Genomic DNA, 20,949 nt, shown 5'->3' on the forward strand with positions numbered 1-20,949 from the left:
TACATCATCTGCACACTGCATCATGCGCTTACCACCCAAAGTCAAGGCTCTTTCTGCCACCATTTATCCCCCATTCTACCTCACCCACCCTCCTTTTCCCCTGGCAATCATCATACAGTTGTCTGTGTCCCCCCCCACCACCACCCTTAATGCCTTCACCTTTTACACCCAGTTCTCCCCCTCTATCCCCAAGCCCTAATTATTTGACTGCATAGCAGAACCAAACATACATGCTTATATTTGAAAGGGAAGTTCCAAATCATGAAAGCAATCAAAATTTTCATTCTCACCAGAGGCTGATGATTCTAAAGAGCTCAGGGATTCAGCTAATGACCCTGTTCCCTCAAAGGCATAGGTCTGCAGGGAGTCCAAAGGATGAGCGTAAGTATCAGTGTTAGCTTCTTCCAGCTTTTCTAGGATGAATTCCTTGATTACAGCATCATCTGGACCAACCTGCCATGACATCCTGTACAAACTCCTAATCTCTGCAGAGGTGGTTTTCCGAGTCCGAGGTTCCCTCATGAAGGTGCTGCACCTCAGCTCTCCAATAGCAAAGGCCTCTGTATCTTCTTCTCTTGTCCCTCCATCATCATATCTGAATATGTTCTCTCTGCACTCTTTATCTTTCTCAGGAAAAAGAGTCTGTTTTCTTCGTTGTTGTAGGTGTAGGATCATAAAAATAAACCCTGACAAATAAAGCATACCAAAATATTAACACAATATAGCATAACATAACAAGACATATTATGATAAACTTCACAATCCTTGCTTTTGTGACAAAATCAATACATAAGATTTGATTTTTTTATTTTAAGACAAAAAAAGATATATTTGTTATTGAAAATTTACCAAAGGGGCTTGCAGAAAGACGTGGGATGGATAGCAAACTTCCTGGTTGATGATTTAGAGCAGAAAAACATCATGAAAATATAGTGAAATGTTTTTGATGATGATCAATTTAAACCCCCTAAAAATTTATTTTTTTCTTACATATTGGAAATAGAACAAAGCAGAATATGAGAACATTTTCCAATCTATTTGCATTTGTCCATTTAGTAACCAAAGAGGCAGGTTAATAGAAATTAAGCACAATGGACCAGTTTGATAGTCCCCATTGAGGCAAATTCGGTGGTATAATTATTTTCTAAGTTAATATTTACTGCCTACAAAGTGTGCACTGGGCATTTTTCTAAAAGCTTTTAATCTATTCACTAATTTAATTGTGAGACCCATATGTTATTCTTAATTCCCTATTAAAGTTGAGGAAATGGAAGCCTGGGGATATTCAATAACACAGTCACACATCAAGGAAACAGAAAGCTGGCACTCAAAATCAGATAGTTGGCTCAGAATCTGCAATTTGTGACACCATATTAATTTTAGATATTCCAAACTATCAAGTTTTTTAATCATAGCACTGGTATGTCCAATATCGATAATTATTAATAAGGTAATTTTAACAACATGTAGAAACAGAACAATTTCAGTACACTCAAGATTTTAAAGAAAATGTGCATTGTGTGCATATATATATATATGTGTGTGTGTGTGTGTGTGTGTGTGTGTGTGTGTGTGTGTGTGTAACCAATTCTTACTCAGTCTTGGATCTTATGTGGCTGTTCAGAATTTCATAGATAGGACTAGAACAAAAATTGAAGCAATACCATTAACACTATCACAAACATAAATACATTATGTGATATTTATATAAAACTTACATTTAAAATATAGAAACACTGCTCCTGACTCAAATAAGGTCATCATGTTTAAATTCAGGTACTGTAGTTTAAAATTCATCTGAGCCCTGGCCAGGTGGCTCAGTTGGTTGGCGCATCTTCCTGTCCATCAAAAGATTTTGGGTTTTATTCCTAGTCAAGTCACATACCTAGATTGAGAGCCTGACATCGGTTCATAGGAGGCAACAAATCCATCTCTCTCTCTCTCTCTCTCTCTCTCTCTATATATATATATATATATATATATATATATATATATATATATCTTCAAATCAATGAAAATATATTGATTAAAATATATTTTGGGTGAGGATTTAAAAACCTAAACCAACCAACCAAACACAAAAATCTCATTTGAGATATATGTATAGTTGAAATTGAAATGGGTCTAGTAAATAATTTCTAAAGTCATGAACTGGAGACAGTCCTCATGAAACTCTCAGAGGAAACTACCATTGGTGGACCCCACTTCCCTTCCTCTAAATATTATGGCTGTGTGGCTGCCCTGGGTTTACCTGCAGAGTTTCAAGACTTGGCTTAAGTCTGGTAATTCAGTACTTGCCAAAACTACACTGTTTTAACTGCTTCTTGATTCTTATGTCTAGCTATGTAGCTCTAAATTCATTTTTATGATCCAAGATCATTAAAAATAACAGGAAACACTGAAGCTATGTATAAGAGAATGTTGGATGGTAAAAGAGGAAAGCATGGGTTTTGAAGCTTTGAGAAAGTTGAGGGGAGCAAAGGCAAAGCAAGTCCTGAAACATAATTTATGTCAGTTGAGCCATAAGTTTGGGAATTTAGAAACAGTGGCCATTATAATTGCTTTCAAGACTTAGTAAGGTTGTGTTGGTTTTAATATATAGTTATGAGGTATGGAAGAGAAGGGCTTAGATTATAGACACTGATAGATTATGTAAAAGCTTATGCTAAATGAATCGTTTGTTGTCTTGAAAGCCTGACTACATAAAACATTTAGGGGCTCATTTGCCTCATCACTAAAATGAGTATAACTTATCTTCTTTTGAAAACAATAATAACAACAACAAACAAGAAATAATGGAGTTATTTGACAGCGAATTCTTTTGTGTTTAGCACAATGATTAAGTAAAACTCTCTTGTTTACATCCGTCCATGCTAACATTTACTCTCTTTTTAATACTCCAAAGCTGAGAGTGAGTTGCAGCGTAGGATTGAATCGTGGTTGCTTATGGTTATGGAATCTCAAAACATCTTTTAGGAGCTGTGGAACCCTTTGTAAAGCACATAATTCTTTGAGTTTCACTCTCTGTCTATTCAACACAGGTGATCATAGTTACTACTTCATAACGTTATTCTAAGGATCAAATTGCAATATATATGCAAAGCACTTAAGACACTCCCTGGAGTGTAATAAGCACTCAACAGAAGCTCATCATGATTGCTACTAATTTTTACATAACTATGTATGTTGCAGTGTGTGTGTGTCAAAAACATTCCTAAACAAATGAGCACATACATACATACTCATATAATTCAAGAATTGTTGATTTTTAGCTTGAAGTGCATATTCATCATTTTCAAAATTTACTCCACTAGATTTAAGAATTGTAATACATCCAGAAGAGAAATTAAATATGTGCACACACACACACACACAAAGCCATGTTATATTGCTATCATTATAATAGAAATGATCTATTTTCTATATTTATCATCTTATCTTCAGTAAATGAAGGTATGTTCAGTCCAGCACTACTTACCAAGTAGTATTATTATCACAGCGCATATCAGAATAGCAGTCATGATCTCTGTCCTGGATTCCATGAAAAGCATATCTTTATTGTGGCATGTCTGTATACTTCCACTGTCACCACAGTCACACACTTGGATGGTAAGCGTGTTTGTACTTGTAAGGGATGGGATACCATTGTCAGCAATTAAGATGGATATGTAGAAGACAGGCTCTTCTTGAAGGCTAAAGCCAGTTCTATTGGTCAAAATTACAGCTGTGTTATCTAAAACAAAAATCCATGTGCATAATTTTTTCAACAATACATAAGAAATTCATACCAGGCATATGTACTAGAGGCAATAGTATAGAAATATCTAAATAACTTTTTTCAGTTCAATTTCTTACGCCTCAGTACTATGTTTTCCTTTTTGTTGTTGTTTTCTGTATTTCCATCTCCCCAAAAATATTTTCTGTAGCAATCAGACAAACTTTATAAGGTAATCTATAAAACCTAAACAAATGGAAGTCTTTTGAAATGTATGCCTACTTATAACTTTTCTCAAATCATCTTTTTAAAATAAATTCTCCATCTTGTTCTTGAAGTCTATAAAACCCTTTTGATTCTAGTTACTAGACAGATATAATGTGATATAATTTACATTTTTCCTAATATATAGTTTATTTGTAATCACAAACATTAAACCAAATCAATTATTTTCTTTGTTTCAATATCTATATGTTGCCCCAGTACATTGTTTTGTATTAATATAAACAAATCTAAGCTACATATTATTTCTTATGTTGATATTTGGGTTTTCTATCCTAAGTTCATTTGAGTTCCCTTCACTGGGGAATTCAACCAGGACTAGAGGGAGATAACATGTCTGCATTTATTCTCCCAACAAAAGATCCCCAACATTAAAGATTAACCTCGGTTTTCTGGAAGGACAGCTGCTGGTATTGGTTAAAGATTCTTGAATAATAAAGGCAATGGTTCATATCTTTGGGATATAAAGGAGAATTAAAACAGAAATCCATAGGATGATAAAAATATTTTACTGAAGTTAAAGAAAAAAATAACAGAGTGACTCTTTATAAAGTTAGTCACTTCCATATGGAAGGAAAGGAAATTTTGTCTCTCCACATGAAATCCTTTAGAACTTTTTGTCCTTAGATTGATATAATCATTTCATTTTGAAGGAAAAACAATAATATTCAACCTATTTTATATAGTTACTAGTGGCCCAGTGCACAAAATTCATGCACATTAAAAGGGGACCTAGAGTCAAGTCCCTGCCCACCCACATGTGCCTCAAAATTGTGTGAGACCCAGACCCAGCAGCCCTCCCCCGCATTGGGCTAGATTTAGACCTGGCTAGTCCCACCCTTGTCAAGCCCTGCCGGGCAGGGTGCGTAGCCTCAGGACCCCTGGCCCGGCACCAGGATGGGGGGCATGGCCTGAGGTCCCCCAGATGGGGCAGGGAGCATGCCTTGAGGTCCCCCGTCAAGCCCCACCAGGTGGGGGACACGGCCTGAGATCCCCTGTCAAGCCCCGCTGGGCATGGGCTGAGGTCCCCTGCCAAGCCCCACTGGCAGGGGGGTGCAGCCTCAGGTCCCCTGGCCTGGTGCTGGAGATGGGGTGTGGCCTGAGGTCCCCCAGCCTGGTGCTGAGGTAGGGGGTGTGGCCTGAAGTCACCTGTCAAGCCCCACCTGGTGGGGGTCGCGGCCTGAGGTCCCTGGCCTGGTGCTAGGGCAGGGGGCAAGGCCTGAGGTCCCCTGGCCTGGTGCCAAGGCAGGAGGCGTGGCCTGAGGTCCCTCAGCCTGACGCCAGGGCGGGGGGCACAGCGTTAGGCTGTCAAGCCCTGCTGGGTGGGGGGCGTGGCCTTAGGTCCCCTGTCAAGCCCCATGGGGGTGTGGGAGGGCATAGCCTCAGGTCCCTGCTGATTGCTTGTTAAGGCTCCTTATGGGAACTTGGCCTCAGCTGTGGGTGCAGCCATCTTTGTGATGGAATGATGGTCAATTAGCATATTCCCTCTTTATTAGATAGGATAGCCAGAATTAATGACACCAAATATCTTTGAATTAATCGAGCTAACATGAGTACAAGTTAAGTATGTATCACTCTGGTCCCAGGATAGATTGAAATTTGAGTTACCTGATGACATGAAAGGAACCATTCTGTCAGAATTGCAATTATATTTGCAAAGCTATTCAGACTTTCTAAGGACTTACAGCCACTCATGACTTGAAAAAGTGCTTCTAATTTCAAAAAATCCAGTAGAAAATGGGGATTGTATTTCAGAACTTGACTTGGGTTTTCTTTCTCATTTTCATTTCCACTTCTTGCTCTACTGGTATGTCTCAACATTATCAGTATGCAGTTAAAGTATAAAAGGCAATGCTGTTAAGTTCGCTTAAAATCAACCACAATGCTAGGAAAATGGGTCAAAAGCCATCAAGAGTGAAAGTAATTACCTTTATTATCTCTGATTGTAAATTTAGAGTTCTCTGTGTCTTCCACAGATAAATTAAAATAAAAATTTGGCCTTTCTATGGAGTCATCTTTATCCACTGCACTGATGGTCTGAATCTCCTAGGGGAAAAAAAGTTTTGTTTTGTTTTTTATTCAGGAAAAAGATCACTGTTGTTGTTATTAGACTTTTTATTAAAATTGTTTTACCAAAATCTTTATGAAAATTGCAGAGGATAACTATCAGATAGAGATATTAACATATTTTCTCAGATTAAAAATATATTTACTTGCCCTAATCAAAACAGTGTTTTTGCTATCACATAATGAATCTATTTTTGTTGATGGGCCAGATGGTTTTCATGAGCTAAGTTTGTTAGAAGTTCTCAAAGCCCTGTAGCTCTATGTCAAGACTTCCTCCCATTCTCCCAGCCTAGATTTCTCCCTTCTTTCTCTCCTCCCTTTCCCATCTGAATGCCAGCCATTATGATTTGCTGCAATTATACGTTCCCTGCTTATATTGAGAGTGTAACTGTGGAGAAGTTATTATCTTACTAAAGTATTTGCTAAAGTAATGAGTTTGTTCAAATTTATTTCAGGAAATAGTGCATTTAAAGCTTAGGGACAATGTGCATGATTTCCTTTGACCCATAAAGATTATAGGAAAAGTGTTCCACCTCAGATAAGTTCCTCTAGCTTGGATCATAAGAAGTGAAGTAATGCAACTATGAACAAATCAGAACTCAATTAATTATTTTCTTTAGACATGGATGTGTCAGTCAGGTAGCTCCGTATCATCAAAAAATAAAAATAAAAGATATGCTGTCAGGGTCAGATAGTGAGATTGTGATTAATTCTGGAAATTAAAAGTTCATTATATAAGTTAACAGTGTGTTTATACTTCTGAACACACAATTTCTGAATTATTACCTTTTAATATTTTCAGAAGTTACTTTTAATTATAATTTACATCTGATATTTACAGCCATATGCTTAATAACTTTGTTGTGTTTGATTTTATGTGTGCAGGTAGGTGTTTAATTATGGCTTCTTTTTTTATGAGTCATTTGAAGAGAATGATACAACCTGTACTCTACAATTCCTGTCTTATAAGGATTTAGTAAATTTCAATACCATTAGATGAGTACATGGGCAGAATTGGCCTTCGTTAAAAGTAATTTTATTAATATTAGCAGTGATAGTTAAGACTAGTGTCATACATTACAAGTTCTTCACATGGGGCCCATTTCCTTCTTAAGAGATTCTGAATGAGTTATAAGATGTCTGTTAAACTCAGCATTGCAGAGAAACACTGTCAAAGTGTGACATTTTAAAGAAAGAAATTTAAGTTATACAGAACACACAACATAAAAGCATGTGATTGATATGTCAGCAATTTCTTATGAGTTCTTACCTGACCAGAGCTTGCATTTTCACAAACATAAGTCTTATAAAGTTCAGGGAACTCAGGAGCGTGATCATTAATATCAAGAACTTGTACATACACAGGAACTTCAGAAGTCTGTTCTTCATTGTCTACAACAAACAGAATACAAATAGATAATGCTGTCTTAAGGGGGAAATTAAAAAAAATTAGTACGTAGTATAATTTCATTTGAATAAAAGCTATCTGAAGACAGACTGTCTATATCATTCATATATTTATCAATAATACAGAGTGGAAAAGAATGTTATCAACACATTTAACTCAACCAATATTTATCAAGTGCCCTGTACCTGCCATAGATGTAGGAGCTGATGAGAAAAATTAGTAGAGAAAATAGTTATATGAACATCTTCCTAAAACCCAGGAAAATTTTAAAATATTTGTATAAATTCATCTAATCATGATGAATATGTGTTATTATCCTTCCCAGTTCTACTGATAAAAATCATTGAGAAACTGTTTAATTTTCCACATTGTAGATAATTGACTTGCCTAAGCTCATAGCTGAAGTAGAAAAAGCAGTTAAGAAGCCAGCATCCAGTAGTCTCAATGAAGAGCATCATTCAGTATACTTTTAAAAACAAAAACAGGACATGAGATATAATCTAAATACATGGTAAAATGAGATAATTAAAATAATATCTAAGTAGGCATACATTGAGTTGGGAGGATTTTCTTAAGTGAGCCAAGAAATACAGAAACCATGAGAGACTGGGAAGATATGGTTAAATACATTTATTTAATGGCAAAAAGAAATGTAAAAAAAAGCCAAAACAACAACCAAACAACAGAGATCAGAAAAAGTGTTTGCATCACAAAATGAAATATTAATAGCTCACATTTTCAAATCCTGACAAATGATATGAAAAAGACAATTCATTCCCAACCACAAATTCACAGATGAGAAAATTCAAATTATTCATACCAGGGTTTCTTAACCTCATCACTATTGATATTTTAGACTAGATAATTATTTGTTTTGAGGGGTTATCTGTACATTGTAGAATGCATAGCTTCGTTTTTCAGTTTCTATTAAATGCTAGTCATGATCCCCACATTGGTTGTGATAATTAAAACTGCCCTCAGACATTGTCAAATGTCCTAAGAGGAAAAACAGCCCACAGTTAAGAGATGCTGCTCTATAATAACAGTATTCACAAAGATTTTTGCTCACCAGAAGTAAGGAGAATGATTATTTGGTCTATGTAATTTATGTTAAATGTGCAAAACAGACCCAGTGATGGGGGAGTAATGAGAAATAATGGGGATGTCCACATTTTCTAGAATGTAATCTGGCAATAGATAGTGAAAATTAAATTACACATAATTAGCTTGGGCACTGTCACCAGAAAGGGACTGGGACCAAGGTGGGTCTACCCACGTTCGATCTGGAATGTGCAGGTTCTTGACTTCATACAGGACACGAGTGAAGGCACTTTTGAGAGTGCCTTCATTAAAGCTGGGCACACTGAAATGAAGAAAGGGCTTAAGATAGAGGAGGAAGATCACAGCACAGGAGTGGGTCTCGGCAGAGCTGCCTTAGCCCTTTGGAAAGTGAGGGAGTCCAGACTAGCCTAGACATCATTGCTTTGGCCCTTTAGAAAGAAAGTCAAAAGGGCAGAAGAAGTGACCGGGCTGGGCTGCATGGACTCGGGAAAAAGAAGCTACAGAGGCGAAAGCAGTGCCCTTAGAGACAGGTTCAGGGGTTAGTCCAGGACAAGCTGCTGCTGCCCACTGCTTTCCTGATTGCAGTTCTCCTGGGAACCTTTACTGCTCAGGAGAAAAAAAGCAAAGTTGCCCACCTGAGGAAAGAAGGAGTGGGGGGAGGAAGGCATGGGTAAGCTCAAGGGAGAGAGCGTGCAATGGGTTCTTTGTCCTAAGAGTTTTTATCTGTTTTTTAAAGGTGGGAATTTTATGGGAGTTCTTAGGAGAGAATCTAAATAAAATACTCATCATCTTTCCAGGTGTGTCTTCTAATATGCTGATTCATCCAGATGAACATATAGAGGGGTCATGGTCATTCTCTGGTCAGTTTCACCTTCAAAGAATGTCACCAAAGAGGGACCAAATGAGACAGGGTTGCCCCACCAGGGTGTGGAATGTGTAAACCATTTGCTCCTGTGTCCTTGGTTAAGGAAGATAAGACCTTGTGACTTATTATCGGGCTGTAAATTGCTCAGCCTTTAAACTATCTGTCTTAGTTTCCCCATTCCACTTGCCAAGGAATTTTCCTAGCTTCTAACTATCTTGCCTCAGCAACAGTATATAAAAATATAAGATTCAATTAATTTATTCCAGAATTGTTTGCATCACACTGAAATAACAAAATAATCCAAATGTATATCAAAAGGGAACTGGCAAAATAAATTATAACCATACTATGAAATTCTATGTGCTTATTAAAAATGAAAGAGTCAATGTAACAAATGTATTAATATAATGAGCTTTAAAATGGATTTTAATCTTGGTTCTCAACTTGAAAAAAATATTTAACTACTGTTTATTTCAGTTGATTCTCAGTAAAATGCAAATGATACTAGTAACTACTAACAGAACTTTATTTATTTAATAAAGATTAAATAAATTAATGCATATAAAGCATTTATAAGATCAGTTAGCATATAAAGAAGCAATAAATATAATTATTATGTTATTTATCTACTAACCAGAAGTGATATACATGATATTTTGTGAAACGCAAGTTGCAGCATAATATGTTCTATATTTGTATAACATTATTTTAAATCTTTCCTCTTTTTATTTAAAAATGCTGTGGAAAAGGTACATAAATTAAAGAATAGGAAGAGTAAGTTTTCTTTGTTTCTCAATGTTTCTATTTATAACTTACATGCTCTTTTGTTCATGGAAAAGCATTATATTTAAATTTTAATTTCAATGCAGACATTTTTTAATCTTTATTGTTGAAAATATTTCAGACGTCCCCCAGTTTTCCTCCATTGCCTCCCTCCATCCAGTTCCTGACACACCCCAGGCCTTCACCTCACTATTGTCTGTGCCCATAGATTATGCATATATGCATATACTTTTTTGGTTAAACTCTGCCCACACCCTCTTCCCCCTCCACTTTGAGCTCCATCAGTCTGTTTGTTGCATGCTTCCATGCCTCTGGAATTATTATGTTCCTCGGTTTATTTTGTTCTTCAGATTCCACATATGAGTGAGATCATGTAATACTTGTCTTTATCTGATTGGCTTATTTTGCTTCCCATGATACTCTCCAGGCCCCTCCATGCTGTCTCAAAGGATAAGAAATCCTTCTCTTTTTTTACAACTGTATAGTATTCCATTGTATAAATGTACCATAGCTTTTTTATCTACTCACCTACTGATGGGCACTTGGGGTGTTTCTTAGATATTGTAAATAGCACTGCTATAAACATAGGGGTGAATATATTCTTTCTGATTGGTGTTTCAGGATTCTTAAGATATATTACTAGAAGTGGGATCACTTTGAAATGGCAGTTCGATTTTTTATTTTTTGAGGAAACTCCATACTATTCTTTCACCAGCAGAGTACGAGGGTTCCCTTTTCTCCAAATCCTTGCCAGTACTTGTTGATTTATTGATGGTAGCTAATGCAAAAGGACCCATCCTCAAAAATGCAAAGAGAATGCACTGTACAGGAGAACATAATTATCAATGAGACATAGGATAAGGTGTTAATTTCCAAAATATATAAAGACCTCATACAACTCAACAAAAGGAGACAAATAGTCTGATTTAAAATGGACAAAGAACATAAATAGACACTTCTCCAAACAGGGCATACAGATGGCCAATAGTCATATGAAAAAATGCTCAAAGTCACTAATCATCAGAGTGATGCAAAGATATTTTTTTTTTAAAGAGACAATTCTCTCTGTTGAAAATAAGGGAAAAGACTGTCCCTACTTCCTCTTAGAACATTTACCCTAGAAAACTTGTAATTGTAATTTCTCTGCTTCTTTAAAATATATGTAAGCCTTTTAAAAGTTTAAGAGCCATAGCTGGTTTGGCTCAGTGAATAGAGCATCAGCCTGCTTACTTAAGAGTCCCAGGTTTAATTCCAGGCAAGGGAATGTACATGGGTTGCAGGCTCTGGGTGCTTGAGGAAGGCAACCGATCAATGTGTCTCTCTCTCTGTATCTCTCCTGCTCCTTTCAATCTCTCTAAAAATAATGAAAAAATATCCTTGGTGAAGATTAAACATACATACATTGCATACATATACATACATACATACATACATACATAAAAGTTAAAGAAACCTCTTGCCAACTCTCCACTCCAGGTTTGTATTTCTCAAGTATTGGGAACCAACTCTTTGGAATGTAATCATGAAGCAGGAAGCACTGCTTCCTTCCAGTTTCTGTGAGAGGGTAGGAGTTAAAGTTTAGCAAAGGCCTTGACCCAAGCTGGAAACTACCTCTTGTCATATAGGAATGAGAAGCTTAATTTTCATTTGGATAAGGTCAATTAGCAAACACAGATGGTCACTCTAACTACTTAGTGAATTTTAAATAACTATGTGTGACACACCTGATGTGAAGTCCTCCTAATTGTTTATCTTGAGAACTTGCTTGCAATGGGCTATATCTCCCTGGGTGTATAAAGGGTTAGATTTCTTTCTGTCTTGGCAATCTCTTAGTGATTTCTTTTAATGGACATCACATTCTGGTCTATTATAAGACTGATCAATGACTGTTTTCCCTCTATTCCACTGTTGTAGAGAGGGTTTCTGTGTTGGGATGAGATTTTGAAAAACTCATGGCTTTTAGGAAATACATAAACAATTAAGAATTATTTTAAGAACCTTCTCTATCCTATATAATAAAGAGGTAATATGCAAATTGACCATCATGCCCTCACACAAGATGGAAGCCCCCATGTGGTCACAAGAAGGCCGCTACAAGATGGCTGGCAGGGGAGGGCAGTTGGGGGCAATCGGGCCGGCAGGGGAGCAGTTAGGTGTCAATCAAGCTGGCAAGGGAGTGGTTAGGGGGTGATCAGGCTGGCAGGCAGAAGCTGTTAGGGGCAATCAGGCAGACAGGCAGGCGAGCAATTGGGAGCAAGCAGTCTTGAATTGTGAGAGAAATGTCCGACTGCTGGTTTAGGCCCAATCCCACAGGGGAGGGGTCCCATATTGAAGAGGATGCAGGCTGGGCTGAGGGACACCCCAACCCAGTGCATGAATTTTGTGCATCAGGCCTCTAGTTGTGTTATCTATACTAATAAAAGAGTAATATGCAAATTTGTCCTCACAGTCACAACTGAACAGCAGGCTGCATGGGGCAACCAGGCTGGGAGGGGGGGCAGTCAGGGGTGACCAGGCTGGCAGAGGGGGGCCGAGGGGGGCAACCAGGCTAGAGGGAGGGCAGTTGGGGGCAATCAGGCCAGCAGGGCGGGTCAGTTGGCAGCAAACAGGCTGGCAGAAGGGCAGTTAGGGGCAATCAGGCAGGCAGACAGGTGAGCAGTTAGGAGCCAGCAGTCTCTGATTGTGAGAGGGATGTCCAACTTCCGGTTTCGGCCTGAGGTGTCCTGGATTGGAGAGGGTGCAGGCCGAGCTGATGGGACCCCCTCCCCCCATGCACAAATTTCGTTCACCGGGCCTCTAGTAATCATGATAAATGGATAAAATAAAACATTAAAATATTTAAAAAGTATTTCTAGAGTTTTCAAGATAGAATGACTCAAAATTTAAGGCTCATCTTTTAATGGTTTAAACATATAATATATCATCATAGAATCACTTCTTGCTTAAATAAGCTAGAAAAAGTATTGCATGCACAAATAAATTTAAGAAAAATTAGCAAGAAATTCATTTAAATATTGTATTCTTTTTTTCTGAAAAAATCTGTTTAAAATTAAGTTCAAATTAAACCTCTGACATGACTATATAAAACATACATATATCTTCACAGCTTCATTTTAAAGTAGTTAGTATTTTTATTCAATTAGCTGACATGCTGAGAAATAGCTTGTTGCTTCACTTGGGAAGTTTTCCAGGAACTAGACTAAGCACAGTGAACTTCATTTGCTGGTAAAACAAATGTTACAAGGCAACATCTCTTTTCTACAATCAACAGAACTGTTGTGCTGCAAGCTTATAGGTAGTGAACACATACAGCAGGGTTTTTATGGGATGCCCTGTTTTCCATGATTCAGGCAGTTTGTTTATATTATTACTGAAACTTAAAAGGTGATATGATTTATAAGCTATAATAGCAATGAGCAGGCATTGTTAATTGAAAATAATAAAAATATACATGTATGAATTGACATATAATATACCACTTAACTTTATTCCCAATAACATTTTAAACTAGTTTTTGTCCCTATGTTCAGAAGTTATTGAATGGTTTAAAAAGTATAGTGAACCGATATGTGGTTCCCAAATGAGTACTTACATAGTTCTCTGGCTGCAATGCTGAGGTTCCACCAAGCGCTCATCTCTCGGTCAAGAGGGTGAGTTGTGATGATGGTGCCATTGTCATCAATTTGGAACATGTTGCTTTTGATAATAGAATACCTGAACCAAAAAAAAGTGTTACTCAATTTTATTTACTGTGTATAACAGTGATACATAACAGCTCTTTAAAAGCAACAAGACGAATTGTTAAGTGCATGTCCACATAGATAATTAAATTCAGACCAATTTTCAGAAACGTGTATTTATATATTTAAGATTCAACTCAGAGGAGAAAGGGGGGAAAAACATCAAATCACTTAAATTGATGTATGCTCAATCTAAACTCACACTCATTTCTAAGAGAGAATTTTAATAAATGAGTAACTTGTTTAAAACAAAATTGCAAAATGTCATTTATAAAGAGAAATACAAAAAAATGGGGATAAAAATTAATTTTTATGAAGCTCTTTTTTAAAAATTTAAAGCAAGGTAAAACATATTCTCAGCCTAGACTGTTCTGAGTCTCTTTCCAATACCACATAATTGCTTATTAAATCTGAGCATCATATTTTAATTACTTGATAACTGACCTATGGGAAATTGTTTGTTTTTGTTTACTGAAATAAAACAATTTGATAATATTTAATAAGTAAAGCATATATACAGGGATGGGCAAAAGTAGATTGATGGTTGTCATTATGGAAAGTAATACAATACTTAATAAATTATAATACAAGAATAAACTTGCATACTCACAACTGTAAACCAACTTTTTAAATTCATGATATGATGAAAATGGCATATCAAATCTCTGGGGAAAGTTAAATTAGGTTTTTAATAATAAATGGTTCTGGTGTTATAGAAATAGCCATTTGAAAGTGATAAACTTAGATCCATACTCCAGCCTTCCATTAGAATAAAGTTCAAAGGATACCCAGGTTACAACAATCCTTCACCCAGATTACATTTTTGGATTTGTCTGCTTTCTCTTATGATTAGTATCAGATTATAGTTTGGCAGAAATACTACACAAGTAAGAAAATATTATTCTCTCGCTCTCTCTCTCTCTCTCTCTCTCTCTATATATATATATATATATATATATATATATATATATATGACAGATAGATAGATATAGATATAGATATAGATATAGATATAGATATAGATATAGATAGATATACAGATATATATATACATACTAATCATACATATAGATAGATATAGATATCACAGATATAGATATAGATATAGATATAGATATAGATATAGATACAGATAGATAGATATACAGATATATATATATACATATATATATACATACTAATCATACATATAGATAGATATAGATATCACAGATATAGATATAGATATAGATATAGATATAGATATAGATAGATATACAGATATATATATATACATATAATATATATATACATACTAATCATACATATAGATAGATATAGATATCCCAGGAGTAAGGTTAGAGATCTAATGTGCTATTAGATCATACATGGAAAGATAGATCATAAAATTCTCTCATGCAAAAGCCTGGAAATTGATCTCCAGTTCCACAATGAAAGAAACCTTTGAAGTACTTAGCAAAAGCTTACCTGCCTGCAAATGATTAATAATAAAAACTAAAAAAGAGTAATAACTAGGATTTGGTGATGGCTTCGCATTGCACAAGTATTCTAGATGACTCTGATGAAACATCAATGAGGTTTGCCAAAAATCATGTGGCAAAAGATAAGAATATTTTAATCTTGAATTGATAGGTCTCTAAAAATATCAGTAATTTTTAGCTTGGTGTTCCAGGAAGAATTAGAATTGAAATTACAGAGAACTAAGCTTTAGAAGAATTCAGTTTTAACTCTACTCACTTTTAAACCTTTATAAGCAATTTACTTACAGGCCCACAGAGGGTCACATTTCCTACTTAAGAGATTTGTTAACTAATAAAACATTAGTTTAACAGTTAATATTTTGTTTTAAACATCTAAAATATCTTTTACTACAATACACCATTTGAAATAAAACCAATCAAATGTTAGAGATTATTTCCAAATTAAAGTTTTTAAAAATTATGATCCTGAGTCAACATTAATATTTTAAGTAACAGTCTATAAACACATTTTTAGAAAGAGCACATGTCTGCAATATATTTCATAAAAAGCCTGAGCTAAAAAAGCTTAAACAATAGAGTTTTTATGCTTAGAAATTTAATCTTTGGTTCACCTCAAATGTCCTTTTATAGACTCTTCATTCTAATATATACAATGAGATATAACTCAGCCATAAGAAAAGATTAATTACTATCATTTACAACAGCATGAATGAATCTGGAGAATATCATGCTAAGCAAAATAAGTCAGACAGAAGAAAATAAAAACCATATGATTTCACTCATATATAGGATATAAAACTGAAAGCAACAAATGAACAAACAAGAAAAACAAACAAAACTCATAGACACAGACAACAGTATAATGGTCACCAGAGAGAAGGGGGATGGGGGAAGTAAAGGGTAAAGGGGGGATATAATGTGACAGAAGATTTGACTTTGGGTGGTGGGCACACAATGCAATATGAAGATTATGTACCATAGAAATGTACACTTGAAACCTATATAATATTATTAACCAATATCTCCCCCAAACATTTATTTTTAAAAACTGAATGATTAAAATGTGACTGTGCAATGTTTTCTCACTGCTAATGGCTCTTGAAGGAATGATATAAAAAAATGGTTCTTCCAGCTTTCTCCTCCAGATGCCTTTATATCTTGTTCTTAATGTTTGTGCGATCACAAAAGTTCTATCCCCACTTCACAGAAGAAACTGAGACATGTGAAAGCCAAGTCTCTATACATTTAACTTTGTTTTCATGATATATCTTGAACATTTGCTATACCACATAGGAAAAACAACACTTGTGAAAGCAATATATGAAAAGAAATCTTATTTATAAGATAACTATAAATGGAAGAATGTCTAGAAAAGGCATTGAAAGATATTTTTAATAGGTGCTCATGAACTATTTTTAAAGGTAATTAATTTCAATGTAAAAATAGCAATTGTTACTAAAAATATATTTTTTTTGTAGAAAATAAGGTAAATAACTACCAGAAGTGATACTATATAACACATTACCTCTGTTAACATTTGGGTGTGTCTCATATATATGTAACGTTTTCACTAGTAGTAAACACACAACTCTAATAATTTTGTATTATCTTTTAAAAGTATGCCATTTTTTATCGATGTTCACAGGCATTATAAATCATTCATTATTCATGGCCTTATTTACATCACTAAGATTCAATATTAAATATTTTTCAACAAGTTCCTATAAATTATAACATAATGAAGAGCTTAATCATTAAGGCATTTTTAAAAATTAGATAGTCTTAAGTATTCTAAGTGAAAACAATAAATAGGTTAATATGTCTACTACTTTAAAAATCTAAACAATTGATTTACTGGGTTATAATTACATATATAACATCTATACATATAAAAGGCTAAGCGACCAGCCAACTGGCCAACCAGCTGGTAGGTATGATGCGCACTGACCACCAGGGGGCAGACGCTCAATGCAGGAGCTACCAAGCAACAGCAACTTTGCAGAGTGCCCTCTGGCACTTCGGGGCCCCTTGAGGAATATCAGACTGCCGGTTGGTTTTGGCCTGATTCCCATAGGCCAGGCTGAGGGACCCCACCTTCCAGAGGGACCACGGACACTCCACAGATGCCTTTGGAGCCCCAGCGCCGCCCCAGGTGCGGCTGGCTGGGGAGGGACCACGGGAAGTTGGCTCCAGGGCATGTCTGGCCCGTCTTACCCAGTCCAGGCCCACTGGCCACCTTCGAATTAATTTCCTTTCAATGTGCATGACTCTGTGCACTGGGCCTCTAATAGACATATTTTTTCCTAAAATTACTATAACTAAATAGGAACTATATCTACAGATTAGGAGGTGGTTTGTATTAGTAGTTACTGTGGAAAACTAGGAGCATTGGTCTGTCTCACAAATGCAAAGAAGCTCCTTCTCCTCTCTGTAGCGCCCCCACGCCCCAAAACGCATAGCAGAGCCAGCATCGTCATACATACAGGGAAATTTGTGGAATTTTCTGCAGTGTGGAAAATAGAGGATTAAGGGAACATGTAATAGATTTTGCTTTTATATCTAATCAGGCCTACGATGTGAATACTGAAAAAACTAAAGAAGAAAATTGAGTACATGAATGTAACAGACTAGTTTAATAGTGGCAAGTACAGTTTACATGTAACACAGATATTTATTTCTAACCAATTAGACTTATTTCATTTTTACTTCTTTAAGTGGTATCCTATAAAAATCTTTCCACATTTTTAAAAAATATATCTTTATTGATTTCAGAGAGGAAGGAAGAGGGAAAGAGAGATAGAAACATCAATGATGAGAGAGAATCATTGCTTGGCTGCCTCCTGCACGTCCCCTACTAGACCTCCCGTGGTCCCTCCCCAGCCACCTGCCACCTAGGCATGTGCCCTTGACCAGAATTGAATCTGGGACCCTTCAGTCTGCAGGTTGATGCTCTATCTACTGAGCCAAACCAGCTAGGGTGCTTTCTACATTTTTTGAATATTATTTTATTTAAATAATATTTAAATACACCACATTTGGATCAGCTTTGTTTCTTCTTTGGCTGGGCACCCTCACCTCCTTACCCCACTTAATGGAGTTGGTTGCATCCAATTTTAGATGGTGACTGCCTATTTTTTGCATGTTTGCAATTGCTTATTTTACTGCTTTTTAAGCAATAATGAGGTCACTTATTGTAAATTGTTTAAATCGTTGCTAAATTTGATAAGTACTATGCAGAGAAATATAGACATATCCTTGTTACATTCACATCTTATATTTAAGCCAATCTGTGTTCATTCATTCATTACTGCAAAGTTGGCCTTCCAGACATACCTGATAGGACATCTGTTGTAATCTGGATCTATGGCGGAGACCACGCCCACCAACGATCCCTCTGGGCTTCCTTCAAAGATCTCTAATATGTAATACGGAAGGAGGAAGACAGGCGGCTCATCTTCATCTTCCACCCGGACCCTAATAAAAGTGGTGGAAGCCACAGTGTGATACTTCTTGAGCTGCTCGTCAACATGGCGGTTTTTAACTTTTGCTCTAATATTATAGTAGGTCTGTTGCTCATAATCCACTTTCTACAAAGAAATACAGTGTACAAAAAGAAATGGCTTCAGTAACCCACCACATTACTTAGAAAAAGAACGTTTTTGTTGTTACATTATCTCAGTTTCAGTTAGGTTTTACTTTTTCATCCCCTTAGGTTGTTCTTTTTTTATTTTTCCTTTTTATTACATTTATTGGGGTGACATTGGTTAATAAGATAATGTAGGTTTCTATGATTCATGATCTGCATATTGGTTTTACTTTTTATCGACTGGATCCCTCTGATATTATTATTAAGCAGTTGCACAGCAATTCCCTACTTGTACTTTGTTATTTTTATCTATTACAAAATGTTTTGGGATAATAACTATATTTTTTAAATTTAGGTTAAAATTACACTTTTCTGGGCAAAAGAATCTTATAGAATTAAAAATTAAATTCCTGTATTTTAAGATCGTTTCAAAAAGTTTGTCCTCTATTTGAAATTTTGAAATATATTCTACATATAAATAGAAGCTCTGTAATAAGTAAATCTCATCTCCAAATACCTTGTCTCCCTAAATCATAAAGCACAGGTTCTCATTTCAATTACTTAATAAAGCAAAACTAACTGCCTATACAAAATAATCATGTGTTTTTCTGATTTGATTTTGCATTATTCTGCAAAGCAAATAATTTTAATATATCTACCTTTTTCAATATAACGATACCTTCTTGGGTCTCATTATTAGTAATGATGTCAAATGTTTGTGAATCGTCATTTTCAATGCTGTAATCCATTTCTGCATTCTTTCCTATATCCCTATCATGTGCCATGATTGTTCCTACAGAAGTACCAATGGGTGCAGATTCGGAGACATTCATGCGGTATAAGCCTTTAAAAACAAAATTCAAGGTACTTTGTATTAACATAAGACTCTCCCAATTGTAGAAAATCCCATGTACACTTTTCCACCTTTTATTTTTATAATATGAACATTTCCTTAATATTATAATCCAGCATCTATTATTGTCCCTTAAATATATCTTAGAAAGTTCTATTACCAGTACATATAACTTCAAATTTCTATTCATATAAATACTTTCTCAATATTCATGGATTTATTTTTTATTGTACCCTTCAACCATCCCAAATTAAATTTGATAAAAAGAGTTTTCCAATTTCACTCAAGCATTCTGATACCTAAAGTTACCAATAAATGTAAGCATGAAGTAAAGATGGGAGAGACTAAAAGAAAATAGTTGATTTCTAAGTATGATGGTTTGATTTAGAGATATTGAACCTGAATTCCATTAAACATAGTGGAAGTGAAAAAGAAAGTTGGATCCTTAAAATTTGGAAAGTGGATATAGTGGAAAATCTGTTTAAATTAAATGACCCTACTGCTTTAGCCATAACAAAATAATGACAATTATACTTGAAATGCAGAAATAATAAATATAAATAATGGAGCTCTTTTCCTTATTTGGCAGAAGAATCTTGCAAAAAAACTGGTAACGAACTAGCAATTCATATATTATTATTTGTAATATATGCTTAAATGTAGGAAATAATCATATATGTTAATATTCTAAAGAATGAGACTTCTAAGAATTAAAAAAATAACCCATGCAGTGTAATTTTCTTTAAAGGGATTCTTGATCTTCTTAGAAGCATAAGGCAAGTCACTTCACACGTCACCTTGTAATACGTTCCTTTATTTTTTGAGCGAAGGAAATGTTACTTAAAAGTTGCTAATATTTCACTGGGTAAGGAGATAACAGTTTAACTATACTGCAGTGTTTATTTCATTGTGGGAAAATGAAAAGAATTTTTATTTGATTGCACAAATTAAAAATTGCCAACAAATTAATCTGGAGAACAGAGTGATACTGCACTAAACCTGCAAGCATATGCTTTAAACAATTTAATAACACTTTGTGCTGTTTTCCATACTTTCAAAAAATACTTTGGACAAAAAAAATGCTTTATGAGGAGTGCAATGGGATAG

At 35.4% G+C, this 20,949-nt stretch overlaps 1 protein-coding gene across 1 annotated transcript in view; it reads right to left on the bottom strand.

Moving 5' to 3' along the window:
* Positions 1–224: 224 nt before the first annotated feature.
* The window catches only part of CDH19 (cadherin 19), a 61,765-nt gene continuing 41,040 nt past the window's right edge, over positions 225–20,949 (bottom strand). Inside the window, exons 6-12 of the mRNA XM_079783460.1 lie at positions 19,649–19,833; positions 18,737–18,990; positions 13,775–13,896; positions 7,335–7,456; positions 5,926–6,043; positions 3,479–3,733; positions 225–686 (exon numbers count right to left, since the gene is read on the bottom strand). Coding sequence (XP_079639586.1) covers positions 235–686; positions 3,479–3,733; positions 5,926–6,043; positions 7,335–7,456; positions 13,775–13,896; positions 18,737–18,990; positions 19,649–19,833 — 1,508 coding nt within the window. The 3' untranslated portion in view covers positions 225–234. The remainder of the gene's footprint in view (positions 687–3,478; positions 3,734–5,925; positions 6,044–7,334; positions 7,457–13,774; positions 13,897–18,736; positions 18,991–19,648; positions 19,834–20,949) is intronic.

The sequence above is a fragment of the Cnephaeus nilssonii genome (assembly GCF_951640355.1).
Source record: "Cnephaeus nilssonii genome assembly, chromosome: 11".
NCBI classification, from domain to species: Eukaryota; Metazoa; Chordata; class Mammalia; order Chiroptera; family Vespertilionidae; genus Cnephaeus; species Cnephaeus nilssonii.